The sequence below is a fragment of the Aspergillus puulaauensis genome, chromosome 5, assembly GCF_016861865.1.
Source record: "Aspergillus puulaauensis MK2 DNA, chromosome 5, nearly complete sequence".
Classification (NCBI taxonomy): Eukaryota; Fungi; Ascomycota; class Eurotiomycetes; order Eurotiales; family Aspergillaceae; genus Aspergillus; species Aspergillus puulaauensis.
In genome coordinates, this window is record NC_054861.1 from 4,122,573 (window position 1) to 4,137,908 (window position 15,336).

At 52.0% G+C, this 15,336-nt stretch overlaps 10 protein-coding genes and 1 non-coding gene across 11 annotated transcripts; 5 read left to right on the plus strand and 6 right to left on the minus strand.

The window, feature by feature from the left end:
- Positions 1-456: 456 nt before the first annotated feature.
- Positions 457-2,407, minus strand: APUU_51620A (uncharacterized protein; the record flags this gene model as incomplete). The annotated part of the gene is made up of 5 exons (XM_041706748.1): positions 457-704; positions 760-1,666; positions 1,714-1,924; positions 1,971-2,077; positions 2,132-2,407. The coding sequence occupies 5 exons, from the start codon at positions 2,405-2,407 to the stop codon at positions 457-459; spliced, it is 1,749 nt and encodes a 582-aa protein (XP_041559103.1).
- A 348-nt stretch (positions 2,408-2,755) lies between these two features.
- On the minus strand, positions 2,756-4,437 carry APUU_51621A (uncharacterized protein; the record flags this gene model as incomplete). The annotated part of the gene is made up of 4 exons (XM_041706749.1): positions 2,756-3,140; positions 3,187-3,320; positions 3,368-3,881; positions 3,929-4,437. The coding sequence occupies 4 exons, from the start codon at positions 4,435-4,437 to the stop codon at positions 2,756-2,758; spliced, it is 1,542 nt and encodes a 513-aa protein (XP_041559104.1).
- A 468-nt stretch (positions 4,438-4,905) lies between these two features.
- On the plus strand, positions 4,906-7,044 carry STB4_2 (uncharacterized protein; the record flags this gene model as incomplete). The annotated part of the gene is made up of 2 exons (XM_041706750.1): positions 4,906-5,060; positions 5,109-7,044. 2 exons carry the CDS (start codon positions 4,906-4,908, stop codon positions 7,042-7,044), a joined length of 2,091 nt encoding a protein of 696 aa, XP_041559105.1.
- Positions 7,045-7,068: 24 nt separating this feature from the next.
- BNA1_3 (3-hydroxyanthranilate 3,4-dioxygenase) lies at positions 7,069-7,816 on the minus strand (the record flags this gene model as incomplete). Its single annotated transcript, XM_041706752.1, has 4 exons — positions 7,069-7,331; positions 7,401-7,506; positions 7,575-7,588; positions 7,642-7,816. 4 exons carry the CDS (start codon positions 7,814-7,816, stop codon positions 7,069-7,071), a joined length of 558 nt encoding a protein of 185 aa, XP_041559106.1.
- Positions 7,817-8,295: 479 nt separating this feature from the next.
- Positions 8,296-9,474, plus strand: APUU_51624S (amidohydrolase family protein; the record flags this gene model as incomplete). Its single annotated transcript, XM_041706753.1, has 2 exons — positions 8,296-8,912; positions 8,970-9,474. 2 exons carry the CDS (start codon positions 8,296-8,298, stop codon positions 9,472-9,474), a joined length of 1,122 nt encoding a protein of 373 aa, XP_041559107.1.
- A 209-nt stretch (positions 9,475-9,683) lies between these two features.
- Positions 9,684-11,322, plus strand: APUU_51625S (aldehyde dehydrogenase; the record flags this gene model as incomplete). The annotated part of the gene is made up of 3 exons (XM_041706754.1): positions 9,684-10,093; positions 10,175-10,401; positions 10,457-11,322. 3 exons carry the CDS (start codon positions 9,684-9,686, stop codon positions 11,320-11,322), a joined length of 1,503 nt encoding a protein of 500 aa, XP_041559108.1.
- A 251-nt stretch (positions 11,323-11,573) lies between these two features.
- On the plus strand, positions 11,574-12,041 carry APUU_51626S (RidA family protein; the record flags this gene model as incomplete). Its single annotated transcript, XM_041706755.1, has 1 exon — positions 11,574-12,041. One exon carries the CDS (start codon positions 11,574-11,576, stop codon positions 12,039-12,041), a length of 468 nt encoding a protein of 155 aa, XP_041559109.1.
- Positions 12,042-12,132: 91 nt separating this feature from the next.
- APUU_51627A (uncharacterized protein) lies at positions 12,133-13,413 on the minus strand (the record flags this gene model as incomplete). The annotated part of the gene is made up of 1 exon (XM_041706756.1): positions 12,133-13,413. The coding sequence occupies one exon, from the start codon at positions 13,411-13,413 to the stop codon at positions 12,133-12,135; it is 1,281 nt and encodes a 426-aa protein (XP_041559110.1).
- Positions 13,414-14,022: 609 nt separating this feature from the next.
- Positions 14,023-14,095, plus strand: APUU_t50031S. Its single transcript has one exon. It is a non-coding gene; the product is annotated as a tRNA-Lys (tRNA).
- A 217-nt stretch (positions 14,096-14,312) lies between these two features.
- Positions 14,313-14,669, minus strand: APUU_51628A (uncharacterized protein; the record flags this gene model as incomplete). Its single annotated transcript, XM_041706757.1, has 1 exon — positions 14,313-14,669. The coding sequence occupies one exon, from the start codon at positions 14,667-14,669 to the stop codon at positions 14,313-14,315; it is 357 nt and encodes a 118-aa protein (XP_041559111.1).
- A 145-nt stretch (positions 14,670-14,814) lies between these two features.
- APUU_51629A (uncharacterized protein) lies at positions 14,815-15,129 on the minus strand (the record flags this gene model as incomplete). The annotated part of the gene is made up of 1 exon (XM_041706758.1): positions 14,815-15,129. One exon carries the CDS (start codon positions 15,127-15,129, stop codon positions 14,815-14,817), a length of 315 nt encoding a protein of 104 aa, XP_041559112.1.
- Positions 15,130-15,336: the final 207 nt, after the last annotated feature.

Sequence of the window (15,336 nt, forward strand, 5' to 3'; positions counted from 1 at the left end):
CCCGGGGGTTTGCATGGGAGGGGCTGTGGTAGGGGACGATTCTCAACGAGCTGTTCTCGGCTTCCATTTTCGAGTAACAGAGAAAGCAGTGACAGGATTCCCGGAGCAAGACGAAACAGAGCGGGGAACGAAGTATTTCCCCAAGCAGAAAGCCGAGTCGAGTCGGCCGAATTTAGTTGGAGTAGCCCTACCCCGGACTGCCCCATTGGGATAGCCTCATTCCTGGGGTTTTTTCTTACTCCACTGCAATTTGGCAAAGCATTTCCCCGTTCGATCCGCATCGTGACACGGGCCAGGCAGAGCAATTATCCGGGGAAAGGATGGAAGTTGCAGATTAATGTTTGTTGGAATGTGGAGACACTGGAACACTCGGTAATGAACACTCTACGATCCCAATTCAAGTTTCATATTATTCCTGTCTTTATCCCTGCCTAGTTATGTTCCCTTGATCATGTACTAAACACCAAACAGCGCGTATGAATTCTCGTTCAGATACTGGATCGCCTCCGCACGCCAGGTGTCTGGCTCAAGCTCTGCCAGTCCTGCGAGAGTCGAGAGGAAACGCAGATTAACACCATAGCCATCCAACGCATCCCTGGCACTGTCTGCGTATGGAGTCCACTTAGGGATTGGATGGCCGTTGTACTCACTGACGCCGTGCTCGTTCGGGTCGAGATCATGCACAAAGGCAATCCACATGCGGCCTGGAAGTAATTAGCATTCCCTTCATACGAACAGACTTTCTCGAGACCAACGTACTCATAAGTCGGGCAAGGGAGTAAAAGTCCTGGTCCATGCCTGCAAACTCGCTGCCGGCCGGATACCATGGTGCCTCAAAGCCATTCCCAAGCTCGTTGTCGTGGATCAGTGGGACTTCGGTAAAGTGCGTGGTCCCTGTTGTATCAGGGAGCCCTCCAATCGGCCACTGGTCGAAGAGGTAGGAGTATACCGGTGTATTGTATTTTGACCACATTTGCGAGGCCATTCGACGGCCCCGATGGATGGAGCTATCTCCTGCAAATGTGGCAACTCGGCCGTAGTGAGATCCAAAGGTCGCGTTCAACGGGCCGTGGTGGGTGTGGGGGGCGTTGATGGCTGGGACGTTAGGATACAGGGCTGAGATGACTGCCAGAGCTGTTGCTGCTGAGGGATCTATGATCGAAGCATTGACGACGGCGAGGAACGACATTTCGTTCGGATAAGAGGTCTCTGGGAGGGCTCCTATATATGGTGAATCCCCAGCAAAGCCGGTGCCCTCGTCCGTGTTACTCCCGGTCAGCAACGGCACTTTGACGAACTGTCCTTTTGATAGTTGCGCAGAGCTGTATCCTTGAAGAAAGTCACCATCATAGAATGGCCCGAATCTGGCTCCAGATGCATTGATTGCAGAGGTGAAGTTGGTCGAACTGACTCCCCGCAAACAGGCCAAGGGTTGGGAGCCAAAACATCCAGTGAGGTTCAGGACTGCGTTCCACGAGTCCAGTTGTGCATCCTTGGATGGGCCTTGGAATCCCAAAGGACCGCCACTGTCTGCAATTGCAGCCCGGAATAGCGAGTCATCGCGTCCTCCGTACGCCAGCAGCTGGGATCCCACGCTCCCTGCTCCGGCAGACTGGCCCCAGATGGTGACTTTTGTACGATCGCCGCCAAAGGAATGAATGTTCTCCTTGGATACAGTGAGCAAGCTGTTTATAATATTCTTAACGTACGTACCTGAATCCAGTGCAGAGCGAGGCGTTGGTCGCGCAGCCCCAGGTTTGCAAGGCCATGCTCCCTGATGACAGGGCCTCCCATGAAGCCAAATCCATTCAGTCGGTAGTTAATGGCGACGGCAATAATTGGCTTGTTCATCTTGATTGAGTTGTTCAAGATGAAAGTAAGATTGTACCGGGGGTCGCTATTGCTCCCTTGCACGTAGCCCCCTCTGCGACGGTTAGTCGTCTTGTTACCCAGTTGTAAGGGTTAATTACCCGTAGATCCAAACAAGAACCGGGAGAGTCTGGTTATCATAGCCAGATGGTCTGTAGACATTCAGAGTCAGACAGTCCTCAGATATCGGGCGGTCGATGGTTGCCGCCTGTTCAGGTCAGTCTTGCGCTTATTCCATGGTCAAGATGTACCATTCACATACCAAGAACTGAACACAGGCTGGCTGCATCCTTGTGGCATTACGCACACCAGAAAATGATAAGTTCAGTGGTGCTGGTGGTGCCAATCGCAGATCTCCAACCGGTGGCTGAGCGAAGGGGATTCCGAGGAAGTAATCCACGTTATAATGGCTGTTATGGATACCAACGTACGTCCCATTCTCAATAGTTGCTTCTGGCGGTTGTTTGGCTTGGACTGCGACCAGGGTTATGCAGATGAGGACTGGCCACAGCATCTGGAGTATACGAAGTTGGGCCATTATACGTGAAATTGGGGCATGGAAAACAGGCTGAGATAGACGGTCAATCTGGAGTCAGGCCACTATTTGAACTCCGTCCGGGTCAACGTTTAGCAGTAACTTATTTCTCATGGCTAAACACAGGGCCGCTACAGCTGACTCTGGGGTCTCCACGTTCCTTCGCTCTACTTAGGGTCCCCCGCATTTCTATGGGGAAATCAAACTATTTAGATTAAAGGACGGTGGTATGAATGGTCAGGATGGGATGGTAGGAGTAGTCCTGTACTGTTTACTACTCGCTGCACGACTGTTCAATATCTGATACATGCTTCAAGAGTATATGTTGATGATCAGGAGCCAGCTGCCAGTTTACGGCGTCTGAATACTCCAGGTAATATCATTACAAGGTGTAGCAACCTCTTCCGCATCAATAAGCTGGGAAACAGCAATTGTCGTCCCATTCGTCTTGGGATTCCACATCAAGACCTTCCCTGTCGGTGTCCACGCAGGCCAACCAGCTGCAGGCAACGCACCAACAGGGTCGCGTGCGAAGGCCACATAGAGATCCTGCCAATTTGCTGAAGTATTGTATTCCAGCACCGACGGAGGCAAGTTTCCATATCGCTTAAACGTTCCGAACAGCAGAGGCAGCTCTGACGTGTGGTAGGCGCCTTCCCATGGCCGGGGCGAGATATTCGGGAAAGAGGCGTTGTTGAGATAGCGGAAGGTTGTGGAGTTCGTTTCAAACCGGATTCTGCTTAGCAGTTAGACGGGTACTTATCATCTGGCAAGCTACGCACCGCGAGTTATAGTTAGCTGGACATTGCTGGTGGCCGAGTGTCTCGATACGGAGCTCAGTCAAGTTGGGCCCTGCGTTGCCTGGCCAGTCTATAAGCGATGCCATCTCGTTATAGTTCGTGCCAGATATTGCCGGCTGGAATACAATTAGTTCGTTCAGCAAAGCCGTGGGAAACGACTTACCAGCTTCGAGTAGTTGCCAGCGTTGGCTCGCTCGGTGTAGTCTGGGAATTTCGTGACACCGTCCACTATCGTCGTGAATGACAACTGCCCATCCGAGTGCTCAAGATTATACTGCTGCCAGAAGTCAATGATATCGACTGCACTGGCATTCAGCTGCATACAGCGCAGCTCATCCTTGGCTGATAGATTCGAACACCCGACGTTCTGCGCAACAGTGGAGAAATTCAGCATCTGGGCATCCTTGCTCTGGCCCGTTGCGAATACACTCCCAGAATGCTGGATATAGCCACCGACAATGGGGTCCTCGGGATACGCATAGTTGTAGTAGTCCGTGCTGGCAGAACCACTGCTCTGGCCCCAGAGAACCATTTTCGATAGGTCACCACCGAACGCCTCGATGTTGTCGCGAACCCATTCAACGGCAGAGCGCTGGTCTAGCAGGCCTACATTGAGGTTCAAGCCTTCTTCGTCCAGGCCTCTGCTGTTGGGGAACCCGAATATGTTCACGCGTGCACTTCCCAGTCAGCAAATGGCGCTGGGTGACATGGAGGAGCAGCTTACTTGATAGCGACAACTATATGCGACTGAGATCGTTGTATCCACTGCGATGGATCCATAGCTAGAGTGTCCAGGCCTCCTTCGTAGAATCCGCCACCGAAGATCCAAATGATGACAGGCAAGGGCTCTGTTGTCGAGTCCAGGTCATAAGGGGTCCAGATGTTCAGATTGAGGCAATCTTCAGTCCAGTTGCCCCACGGCTGCAACCATGGTGCATCGTATGTATAGACAGACGGATAGTTCTCCTTGTCCTCATGATATTGGGGGCACAGCCCGGCCGGCTGGGTAGCATCAATGGCTCTCACACGCCGCTTCCTCTGGGGAGGGCGAAAGCGTAACTCGCCTACAGGCGCCTCGCCATACGGTATTCCAAGGAATTGAGCGACATCTGGAGCTGAACCGTTGACAAGCCCGTATGCTCTGCCAGAGGTTGTGTCGACGCTTAGGCTAGACAGGGCGCTGACCTGCTGGTAGCCAACAAGGGCAAACGTGGAAAGAAGTGGAAGGCGCATCGTCAACAACAGTCCTTCTCGACAGTAAGCGAGGCGAAAGATATTCAAATGTAAACTGGACAGACTTCCTCCGCTGGCTCCTTATAAGGCGACCTGGGGCCATTTCCCGTCCCACCGATATCCGTCCTGGTGCCAGTGCACTCCACATCGTGGGGATGAAGTAGAATTAAAATATAGTGCTTATAAGGATTTCTCCTGAGATTGATGCTGTAGGCTTCCCCAGGAATAAGAATAGTACAGCAGCGAGTCAGTCTGGGGTGTTTGGTGACGCATTGTTGGAGTACTCGGCGGAGTTTAAACCCAATGCGTATTTAGCGTTTAACCCAATAAGTATTTAGTGTCTTTATTAATATTCATTGCCGAATTGCCGGCATTCAGTTCTCCATTCTCCATTCTCCAGTGCGGGGGGTCTGTGTATCGCTCTGCCAGTACTTGCTAGAACCAGCACTTGCGAGAAAGATCCAACCCATGCTTGAGCGCCAGAGAGTTTGGCGTGCTTGTCAAGCATGCCGCCGCAAAAAGGTCAAATGCGATGGAGAGCACCCCTGTCAGGGCTGCAGTCGCAACCAGGCAGAATGTGTCTATGTTGAGCCCGGCAGCAATACCAGGCTGGCAGACCCCCAGTGAGTCTCCTCTGTGTAATTCTATAACACATGCCTGACTCGCGATAGATACGTCCTGAAGCTTGAGAGCCGGATTCAATTAATGGAACAGACGCTGCGACAGCAGTCGGCCAGCCAGCATAACAGGGAGGCTCCTACAGACCAACCAGGGTCTACCCGTGATACCACATATCCTCTTCCGACAGAGCTTATAGATACATCTGATGTGCTACCGCGGTTCTCTCCCAAAGCGAACGACAGTAGTTTCCTAGACGGAATAGTTCTTGACAACCCTGGCGTTTTGCCCGAAGATAGCAGGGCTGCCACTCAGCCAGCTCAAGCAGACGTCGCGCAATTGCCAGAGCCTCTGCTGCAAGCTCTGATTGACATATTCTATTCCTCGTATTATCCGATCTTCCCTATCATCCATCGGGGTGAGTTTCAGCAGCAATACGACCGCTGGCTATCCGCTCCTCCCAATGACACTGACCACGACGGCTTTTCGTTTCTTTTGTACGCGCTGCTCGCAGTGGCCGCGTCGGCCATGCCGGCAGACCATGTGGTCTTTAACCAGCCAGGGCTGGAGACCTACAAGCAGGAGGACCTGGGTGGTCTGTTGTACGCTTATGCAGCTTCGAAATGTGCTGTGCTGCTATCCCCGCGACCGGGTCTGCATGCAATCAACCTTGTCGTTGCACTCGGTCTTCTCAGCATTTATCTTATTGAGAATGGCAGGGTAAGCGAAGCATGGACCGTCGTGGGAAATGCAATTCGTCTATATCAAAGCCTGGATCTTCAAGAATGTGCGGATACACTGGCCGATATGGACACTGTTTCGACACCCGATAATGTCTGGTGGTGTTTGTATATTCTGGATTGCTCTCTATCAACGGCGCTCTCCAAGCCATTAGCGATCGATGCTGCTGATGATGATCGGTCGACACTGACCCTCGAGGCCGGCACAGACCCCTGGTTCTCGGTCATTGCAGACTTCCATATCACCATCAGCCGCATCTACAAGTCAGTGCGGAAGATCCGAAGGTCTCGCTCTTCTCATGATCCGAAGCTGTGGGATGCACTGCGGACACGCGTTGAGGGCTATGACACCGAACTGGAAGAGTACTATACCAAGCAGGTCGTGCCGAGGATGGAAGATCCCAGTCGACAAGTACGGCCGCTGGCGCTGCAGTCTATTGCGGTGTCTTCTTACTATATTGGCGTCGTCCTTCTCTACCGCACTTGCATTGAACGGTTTGACGTCGCGGGACCCGAATCGTTTCTACGCTGCGCTGAAGCTGCATCTAACTGTATAAGAGCCACGCCGCAAGTGATGGCCACCGTGCCTCCTAGTCATTTTGTGATCCAGCAAAGTCGCGCTGTCTATGCTAGTGCTAAGGTCCTTTTGCATTGCATGCGACTGGTCCGGAATACGAGTTTCAATAGCAGGGCCTGGTCCGATGTCGAGGCGGGCTTTGATATGCTGCAGACGGTCAACGTCCAGTGGCCCCAGATCAAACAATACCAGCAGCTCACCAAGGAGGATATGCACCAGACGCAGATTGACTTCAACAGGCATGAGCTGTTCCACGGGATATTCGATCGATATTGTCGGAGTGATAAGAGGGACCGGCAACATGAGTCACCACGATCTACCAATACTACCGAAATATACCAGGCAGACTCATCCGAATCAGACAGAATATACTGTGCAGCTGATACGGACTCAGTAAAGATAGCACAGGGTGTCCTATCATCTAAGCGTGGCCAGGAAGGACAGCCTGATGGCCGGGAACCAAAACAGCAAAAGCTGAACTTTCAACCATATAATCTCTCTACAAGCTCGACAACTGAGCTGCCTGTGCTTCACGGGCCAGACGATTATGTTACAGCAAGTCCACCAGTGGATATTGACCATTTTCTGCTCCCCGACTTCCCAGCCCTATCATCAGGAGACTTATCCGAGACCTTCTTTGAAGATACAGCCCTGATATCGTCCCTTGATTAATATATACATATGAGCTATTTGAATCTACTGGGCAGGAGAAATGGCTCCGCAACTGCCGCACTTTCGGCTGCTCTCGTTTCCCATCCAGTCCTCAATAACTTCCTTCAGCTGTGACTCGATGTCTTCGCAGTGGAATGCCTCTTCGCGGATAATGGTAGGGGCATCCTGATGGGCCTCCTTGTTAAGAAAATACCACCGGTTGTGGTCTATGCTGCCAGATGGGCGAGTCCGTTCCATGACCAGGCCTATCGTGTCTTTATACCGGACTGGACAGTGGGGTGTGTCCCCTGCAGATTTTAAACAGTGAGTACTACAATGAAGCCAGAGATTAGAAGTTAATGGCGAATAGATCGCACCAGGCAGAAGAAATGTTTCGCCTTCCTGAATCACAATGTCGCGGAAGTGACTCCCATTCTCGACGATTCTGAGCAACATATCACCTTTGAGCTGGTAGAACCACTCCTATAACGTCATCGTTAGTTATAATCTTGTTTATCAGGGTGTATTTGTGTGATAATTCATGTATTTACCTCTGTTTCGTTGACTATAATCCCTGTTAGCACTGCGTTCCTTCACAAGCTCAGTGGACAGGCCTACTATGATAGTCATTTCTGGCATTCGGTCCCCCAACAGCCATCAATATGAAATCCTTTCCCGCATACAGACATCGATTGTTCACTGGAGGTTGCAAGCTGTCTGAGTTTGCAGATATCCACGACGACAACAGAATAGGTCCAGGGATAGAGGGCTGAGATTCTGATGTAGAACCCATGCTTAAGTTTGAACACCTCCAGAAGCAGCGGCGACAATAACTGTTATTTATGAATGAAATATGCACGAATCTGTGCGACTAACTGTACAGATGGTGAGATCTAGGACAAGGCAGAGTTAAATGGCTTCGGTGGAGGATAAGACCTGTCCTCCCAGCATGAGCGAGTCGGATAGCATACCGATTGGCCATCGGGTGCATCCGGTTACTAGACAGTGCAATTGGACGCCTCTATCCAGATATGTATTTGGCGAAGCAGAATGAAGGCAGACTTATTACTGCAGCTATCGTGGCCATTCGCCTACACCTTGCCCGGCTACTTGACAGCACAGCTAACCACCCACCCCAGTTCACGTCTTGATCTCGCCAGAATGGTTGCCATGCCTGATTGCTGTTCTTGTACAGCCACTCAGGGCTCATTAGGTGTCAAATACGGCCACAGTCCTGATGTCCCATTCCGAATCGACATGCATACACATATCATGCCACCATCATTACCTGATTTCTCGAGATGCCAAAGTGACTCCAAGGAGGATGGTCAAGAATGGATAAACCTTCGTCCACATAATCCTCCAAACACGAGCGAGCAGAATGGCGCAAAATCCAGCAAAGTGGACATGTTCGTGGGCGATCAATTCTTTCGGACAGTAGAGCCCAACTGCTTCGATCCGGCTGCGCGCATCGCCGAAATGGATGCCACAGGAGTGGATGTCCAGGTGCTCAGTACAGTACCCATTCTGTTCGCATACGAGAAGCCCGTCAAGCCTGCTGCGGAGATGGCCCGGCACTTGAACGACCATATCGCGTCCGTCTGCCATGACCATCCCCGTCGATTTGTGGGCTTGGCTACCGTGCCATTGCAGGACGTGAACAGTGCCGTTGTTGAGTTGCACCGCGCAAAGACTGTCCTAGGGCTAAAGGGCGTCGAGATCGGGACTGAGATTAATGGGCGGCCTCTGGACAGCCCGGAATTCGCACCCTTTTGGAAAGCCTGCGAGGATTTGGATATCCCGGTCTTTGTCCACCCTCTGGGATATGAGTTCCAGCGAGAGAACAAAAGTAGATGGGGGAGTTACTGGTCTGCGTGGTTGATTGGGATGTAAGTTATGTCTCTCTTTCTTTGTCCGAAGTTGACCACGCTGATATGTTATCCTAGGCCTAGCGAGACTGCCCTAGCAATGCACGCACTATTTTCCTCCGGAGTTCTGGTACGGCATCCAAAGCTGCGTTTCTGTTTTGCACACGCCGGTGGTGCTTACCTGCCGCTGCTCGGACGCATCCGACATGGATACGACTGTCGTCCAGACCTGGTGGCTCACAGCTCCCGGGGAATAGCTCCACAGGACTACCTGCGGCCGTCCCAGTGCAATGTCTGGATCGACAGTCTGGTGCATGACCCGGATCTGTTGCAGTATATCTGCAAGAAGATCGGCTCGGAGAGAATCATCATGGGCAGCGACTACCCCTTCCCACTCGGCGAGATGCCGGTCCCAGGCGAGATGTTGGCAAGCGACGAACGGGTTCGCGCCTTTCTGACACCGCGAGACAGGGAGCAGATGCTGGCAGGCAATGCGATTGAGTTCTTGGGGCTGGGCGATATGTTTCCGGTCGAGCAGTCCAAGTCTTTGCCATCGGCCCAACGGATGCCCATTTCAAATTAGTGCTAAGCATACAATACAAATGCGTATCTGTCTTTTCTTTCATAATACGGATAGGAATAGCGGTGGATCAGCGATTTGTCAAAAGCGAATCGGATCTCTATCCGTGGCATAGTAAGGTAGACTAAACATTAAACACCGAATATTATATGCACTTTGTTGTCATTCCCACGTAGTCTTCTCCAGGATAAGTGTTTTCAGCCATCTCCATCATGGATACTATTTCTACAGTTTGGGCTCTGGATACCGTGGAAAGCGCCAATGACTATTTGGGCAGCAATCCAGACACCCCTCTACGTCTACACAACTTTATCGACAACCAGTTCTTTACACATTTGGAACAGGGTCAATGGATTGAGTCTTTCAATCCTTGCTCTGGTGACGTTTTGGCGCATGTCCCTCGCAGTACGCCAGCTGATGTAGAGCGCGCGGTGGATGCTGCAGCGAGAGCATTCCCATCTTGGTCGCAAACTTCGCGGACGGAGAGGTCAAATATCCTGCTGCAGGTTGCTGTCATCTTGAGCGAGAACAAGGAGCTCTTTGCGGTTTGGGAGAGCATCGATCAGGGAAAGACACTATCTCGGGCTCGAGTTGAGGTTGACCGTGCTATTTCGAATTTCCGGTTGGTTTTCTCTCTTTTTCCCCATTAAATCAAATTTTGGGTCCTGTCAGGCGAGATTAGATGTTAAGTATGCTATCTCAGATATTTTGCAACATATATCCTTCATGACGAGGGCGCGGTGCGCTTTGCCGATGGCCAGGGGTCCTCTACCCTAACATACGAACACAGATCAGCTGTCGGTGTGTTTGCGCTTATCTCGCCATGGAACATGCCCCTTTATCTCCTGACATGGAAAATCGCACCCTGTCTCGCATTTGGCTGTACCGGCGTAGCGAAACCAAGCGAGGTAACCAGCGTGACTGCCTTTTGTATGTGTGATCCCCGCAGCAGTAACTGTCTCCCTCTGATTGTTCATCTTTTCAGTACTGGGTGAAGCTTTCAAGCGTGCTGGACTGCCGTCTGGCGTCATGAATATTGTTTTTGGTGATGGTCCCGGTGCAGGTTCAGCGCTCGTGAAGTCGCCCCGTGTACGCGGAGTGTCGTTTACAGGAAGCACAAGCACAGGAATCCGCATCCGACAGGACACTGCGAGTGATATAGGCAAGCATTTGTCTCTTGAGCTCGGCGGGAAGAATCCAACGCTGGTCTTCGATGATGTCGACTTGGCTCACGCGGTGCCTCTGGCTGCCCGTGCTGCTTTTGAGAACAGCGGCCAGATCTGCTTATGTGGTTCGCGTATCTACGTCCACCAAGCTATTTATGTAGACTTCCTGGCTGCGCTTGTGGACCATGTTCAAACGTACTACGTGTGTGGTGAAACGGTTGGGCCTGTTGTCTCGCTGCAGCATTATGCTAAGGTTCGGTCCTATTTGTTGCAGGCACAGGAGAAAATGGCAACCTTCCACACTGGAGAAGTGCCTGATATGGTTCCACAGCATGGCTTCTGGATCACTCCGACGATTCTCGGTCGTGTTGGGGCTGATAGTTGCATTATGCGAGAAGAGATATTTGGGCCCGTTGTCACTGTCGCTCCCTTCAGGACCGAACAAGAGGCGATTTCATTGGCAAATGACAACCCTAACGGCCTGGCCAGCGTCCTCTTGACTAACGATCTCTCGCGGATGCGCCGAGTTGGAGAACGGATTGATGCCGGCCTGGTCTGGGTGAACTGCTGGCTGGTGCGTGAACTGGGCACAGCATTCGGAGGCATGAAGGCATCTGGCATGGGGCGAGAGGGAGGCGCCCACAGTCGTGATGTCTTTACCAATGTCCGTACTCTCCATATGTAGTCAATATAAACAAAATATGTCTATACCATCATAATCCAATTCCAGCTGTGTTCATAAAGTATAAGACGGAAGCACCCGGCATAACTCTGCCTGTGCATAAACTGCTGACTCACCACGGAAACATCCGTGATTGGGCGAGCAACCCGGATCTGCCCGACTGCTATTAAGAGTCAACATCACTCACTCTATACATCAACTGCCGTCCACTCAACACCTCACCACGATCAATAGCAGCTACTCCTCGATAAACCATGTCCCAGAGTACACCGTATTTTCGCCCGTCAGCTCATGCCCAAGGGCTGGCCAACTATCCACACGCCCGCATAGTCCGATCCCGCGACGGAAAGGATTCATATATCTACATCTCAGGCACCTCCTCACGGCGCGGCGACGGGACATTCGTCGGCGCCACTCAGACACAAAATGCTGCCGGTAATACCTCGCTTGATCTTGACATCAGGCTGCAGACTGCGGCCGTTCTCTCGAACATCGACGCTATCATCCAAGGCGCCACCGACAACCGGGCGACGATTCGAGACGTCATCGATGCGACGGTGTTTTTGACCAACCTCAAGGACGACTATACTGGGATGAACGAGGAGTGGAATCGGGTTTGGTCTGATCCTGCGACTGCGCCAGCCCGGACAACCGTGGAAGTGCGAGCGCTGCCGCGGGAGGAGATTCTGGTGGAAATCAAGTGTGTTGCATATGTTGGATGACGAGCTGTACTGAATATATCTTTGAAAACGTTGTTCACTGTATAGACTACTTAATGCAAACCAGACATATTTATCTTGCTAAGATGACTTATCAAGGGAAATGGAAGCTCCCATCAATAATGTATTTCCTGCCACCCAGATCCTCCCCGCGAGCAAACGCAACCCATAAATTTTTCACGGCAATGCCTACTTTCTCGACGATCTTCTCGGCGTCGGCTCCCTGAAGCATTGGCGCATGTTCCCATGCAGACCAGTCACCTAGGAGGAACGGCAGATCTATGCAGTGTGTTGCTTTAAGCTTGTTATTTCCCTTAGGGTACCACCGGACCTCAGAACTGGGCAGCCTCCTGCCAAGTACCGTCGAGGTACGCTGAAGCAGGCGATCGGTTTCCCCATGGAAGAGGTTGTAAAGGTATGACTTCCTCGGGTCCATGTGCGTGAAGGAAGTAATCTCGTCTGCGGTATATCCCAGGAATACTAGTTTGCCCCGGGCAGCAGAGATGAAGCGATCAGAGTGGAGGCTTTCAGGCGGCAATGGGTACTCGCCAAATAGAGGACGAAATGGGAGAAGGGTTGGCGAGACAGATCTGGAGACGCGTGGCAGCTGCTTTTGCAGGTCGAGGAGGTGGGATACAGGGGCCACTGCCAGGTCCGTATGAGACAGCGCGTTGCTCGCGTGTTGAGACATGGCACGAGTTGCCTCGTCACGGTTCTCGTCATATAGGCGACCAAGCGGCGGGCTCTGTAGTATTGCCCGATGGAAGAGCTCGTCGGTATTGTCGGCCACCAAAAGACAGTATATTGCGTCGGCGCCAGCGGACTGGCCGAAGACGGTGACATTTTCTGGGTCGCCACCGAATGCTGCAATGTTTTTCTGGATCCAGCGCAGTGCTTCTATTTGATCGAGCAGCCCAAGGTTTGCTGGGGCCAAATTTGGAATGGGGAGATAGCCAAAAATCCCAAGTCTGTATGTGATGGTAACAACAACAACGCCTTTCCTGGCCAGGCCGTGGGGGATGAAAGCGTCAATATCACCACCCCATAAAGTATAGCCACCGCCAGGTAAAAAGGCCATGACAGGTGCTGCTTGCACTGACGTCGGAGCCACAACACTGACGTGCAGGCAGTCTTCACTCTGCTCCCTGTTTCCATCCAGAACCCCGGTACCCCGTACTGGGTGGGAAGTATTCTGGGGGCATACTGAAGCACGCTGTGTGCAATCCTGGATTTCGTCCCAGTCTGGCACGGACTGGGGTCTCTGAAACCGCTTGGCGTGTGCATATCTGATACCCCTGGCATGAACGAGGTTTTCCTGGTGTCTAGCTAGGATCGCACCGCCGGGAAGGTGGACAGTGAGCTTGTCAGTCGCCATGATGATGATTTACGAGTAAGTGTTTCTCTCGGGCAGCCATCCCTTAAATAAGTCGACGATCTGCGGGCACCAGGAGCATGAGGCATGCCGTCGTAGCAGCTCAGTGGCTGTACTAGAGGATTCATGAGCCAGTCTGGTTCTTTCTTCGACACGGCGGTTGACAGGCTCTTTGTAAAAGCACAAACAAAGAACAAAGAAAGAACAAAGAAAAAAAGCCAAGACGCACCATCAGTTCCTTGGCTGTCTGTGCGTTGTCCCAGACTCATCCCCCCAACTCTATCTGTAGATGCCCTGGACCAGATCGCCCTGGCTTTCGAGCCTGCCAGAGTTGCTGGATGGAATGACTTTAGGGCTGGCCCTCTGTTCAGACTGCGCCCCTGGAGCAGGCAGTCATCCACCATACTTCGGCCTTTGTCTGCCAGGACCCGAAGGGCAAGTGGGTTCTGGATCAAGAAACCAGCATCTTCCAGGAGCAGCCATAGGAGCCGGACAGGAGCTCCTGGTAGCAGACCACCCTCACACTCACTCGGCTGGATTGGTATCAATTCCTCGCGTCTTGTGCTAACGGCCGCCTATGATGTCAGAATCTGTCCTCGCAAATACCAACTAGCCTGGCTAGCTCAATCGGTAGAGCGTGAGACTCTTAATCTCAAGGCTGCGGGTTCGAGCCCCGCGTTGGGCTTTCTTTTTTATTTTTGAATTTTTTTGAATTTTCGCTCAACAGCATATTAAATAAACAAAACGTCTTGCTTAGTGTTTTGCTTGATTTGTGGTCGAAATGGTTTTGTTTGTTAGAAGATTGGTGGGTGTTACGCGGCAGAAGTAAATCGGTTAGAAATATATAAATGTCGAACTGCTGCTTTACCAAAACAAATGACGTATCAGAATAGTATATATAATCAGGCAAATCGCTCTTCGATATCACTCATCCGCTCGACAGCCTCCCTCGCACCCCCCCGCGTACTCTGCTTCAGAATCTTAACACTCGTCACCCATTCAAGCCTGGTCTTCCAGTACCCCCATCGCTCCCTCGACCACATCCCTGGACCCTTCCATTTCGACCCCGGGACCTTCTCCAGCTCCCCCCGTTCCTGGTACATGCGCGACCCGCATTCACGGATCCAGATAGTTGCAGCCGGCACGTATCCGTCTAGATTTGTGAGTTCGCCCTGTCCCCAGTTCGTCTCGAGGGCCTTCCGCAGCACGCGACCACCGCGGTGGATGTGTGACGGAGTGGGGAGTCCGATTGCTGCCATCTTCGCGCAGTACGCGTTTAGGTTGAACCAAAGCTGCCGGTCTTGGTGCCGGGAATACGCTGTTGTCATTAATATGCAGACAAGTACGATTTACTAAACCAGAGGAGAGACGTACAGTGCCATGAAAACTCGTCTATAAACATTGCTAGCCCAACGAGCTCTTTGTATTCCCCGCTGGGATGCGCCTCCACAGGCGGTCGGTCATCTCTGTTAGATGCTCGGCGGCGTCTATGAGCATGCTAAGGACAATATCCGGGTTGGGGGGTGACGGCTGAGGGTCGAACCCATTCTCTCGGGGCAGCGGAGTGAGGGCTTCGTTGACTACATCGGCTGCTGGGATTGTGGGATCTGTTAGCAGCTTCGTGAAGGCCGAAACCAGGGCTGGAGAGGCGCCAGAGCTGGTTGGGACGTCGTCTGCGCTGGACCAGGCGTGAAGAAAGGCGGTGCAGGCGTCTGTCATGGCTAGTGAGCTGAGATGTTAATTAATCTACCAGAAAATGAGTATAGTTAGGTTGCTACTTATACTAAGCAGTTGGATAGGCGCCTGCACTGCCTCATGAGTCAACACCCACAGAGCCACAGTGGACCTGATATCCGGCCCCAACTTGAACCGGAATTCATGAAAGAATGTGGGTCCATAGTATAAAACTGCAGTCTGGGCTCTGGT